General features: G+C 50.3%; 2 protein-coding genes across 2 annotated transcripts in view; both read left to right on the forward strand.

The window, feature by feature from the left end:
* HYKK (hydroxylysine kinase) overlaps window positions 1-1,128 on the forward strand; it is a 27,073-nt gene extending 25,945 nt beyond the window's left edge. Inside the window, exon 6 of the mRNA XM_008574532.1 lies at window positions 1,026-1,128. Coding sequence (XP_008572754.1) covers window positions 1,026-1,126 — 101 coding nt within the window. The 3' untranslated portion in view covers window positions 1,127-1,128. The remainder of the gene's footprint in view (window positions 1-1,025) is intronic.
* An 86-nt stretch (window positions 1,129-1,214) lies between these two features.
* Window positions 1,215-1,412, forward strand: part of PSMA4 (proteasome (prosome, macropain) subunit, alpha type, 4) — an 11,329-nt gene continuing 11,131 nt past the window's right edge. The window contains exon 1 of the mRNA XM_008574535.1: window positions 1,215-1,301. The gene's annotated coding sequence lies outside the window, so the exon portion shown is untranslated. The remainder of the gene's footprint in view (window positions 1,302-1,412) is intronic.

A 1,412-nucleotide genomic window follows, 5' to 3' on the forward strand; every position in this document is an offset into this window, starting at 1 on the left:
ATCTGTACAAAAAAAGTTCTGGCATTGGAGGCACTCTACAATTTGGCCTCAAATGCTTTTCCTCCTTTACTTGCTGTATTGTCTCCACCATTCAGGCCAGACTGAACTACTCTGTTACCCAAACCTGTCAGACTCATTCTTCTGCTCTTTATCTCAACTTTACCTCATCTTTGGACCTAAGAAATCCTACCTCTCACTTAAAACCCTTAATGTTTGCTGAATTCTGCACAATGAACTAAGGCAGCAGGCAGGGGCCCTGGGAGGTGCCATAAGTGACAACCAACACCTGATGATGCTTTCAGAGCCCTTTGCCACTTTGCCTTGGCTCACCTCGCTGTGTGCTTGGGAAGCAGAGATGACAGAAGAGACCCAAAACACAACTCATTTCTAGGCTACCTACTTTCAAAATCGAGATTCTCCAATAATTTTTGCACCCAACATAAAGAGGACAAAGTCCCTGCCCAGTAGGAGGGTGTGAACAAATGCCTGCATGTCAACCCAGACCTAGTCAATCTTCTAGCCCCCCAAAACCTAAACGTGAATAGTAGTTTACATAGGGACTGAAGCTGCATGAGGAAAAGGGTGGAGAGAAGAAATGAATAATAAACACAAACGAACATGACAATTTCAGCAAGATAAACTGCAGTGGGTATGGTGATGGTAGAGTATTGCTTTAAGTAGGTTGGTCGGGGAAATCTTTTCTGTAGCAGAGGAGACCAAAGTGAAAGTTCTCCCAAAAGTGCAAACCTCATCATAATTTGCTTTACTTATTGAAAAATGCATGTATCAGCAATAAAAGTGGGACCCAGATTCAAGAAGAGAGACGAAGAGAAGAGGCAAGAGGAAGGGAAAAGTCTGATGTGGTTGGCAGCATTGGGGGGAAGAGAGCGGGAATGGTAAGCAATTAATAGTTACTATTGCTATCCTGGGTCTATGACTAGTGGTGAAAAGAAAGTGAAACTGAAAGTAGAGCGCAAAGCGATGGAGAACGAAATTTGCTCTTATTCCATTTTCTCCTTGGCTAGGGTCTTCCCGCCCTCCTGCCCATGCTAGAAGCACCCCATCAACGGACCGAGAACCCCAGCCTTGCCGCGGAACCCCCACTCCCCGGATTCCACGAGGGTAACATCCTCGCTCCGCCCCCGGGGAGGACTTCCGCGTCCCTGGCCGCCCCGCCCCCGGTGGTTCTGCGCACGCGCGGGGGCCATATTGGCAGCGGACTCCTGGGCAGCGGCGGTGGTTTTCCTTCCGTGAAGTAAAGCGTTCTGTGTAGATCTCGATTCTTCAGTGTCTTCCCTCCGGTGAGCCTTTGCCCCCTGGGGGCTCGCGGGAGCGTGGCCGCTCTCTCCGTGGGCGGGGGTCGCGAGCATCTAGACAGCCGGTCCCGGCCTGCTGCCGCTGCCGAGGAGCCG

The sequence above is a fragment of the Galeopterus variegatus genome, unplaced genomic scaffold (genome assembly GCF_000696425.1).
Source record: "Galeopterus variegatus unplaced genomic scaffold, G_variegatus-3.0.2 Scaffold1059, whole genome shotgun sequence".
In the NCBI taxonomy this organism is placed as follows: Eukaryota; Metazoa; Chordata; class Mammalia; order Dermoptera; family Cynocephalidae; genus Galeopterus; species Galeopterus variegatus.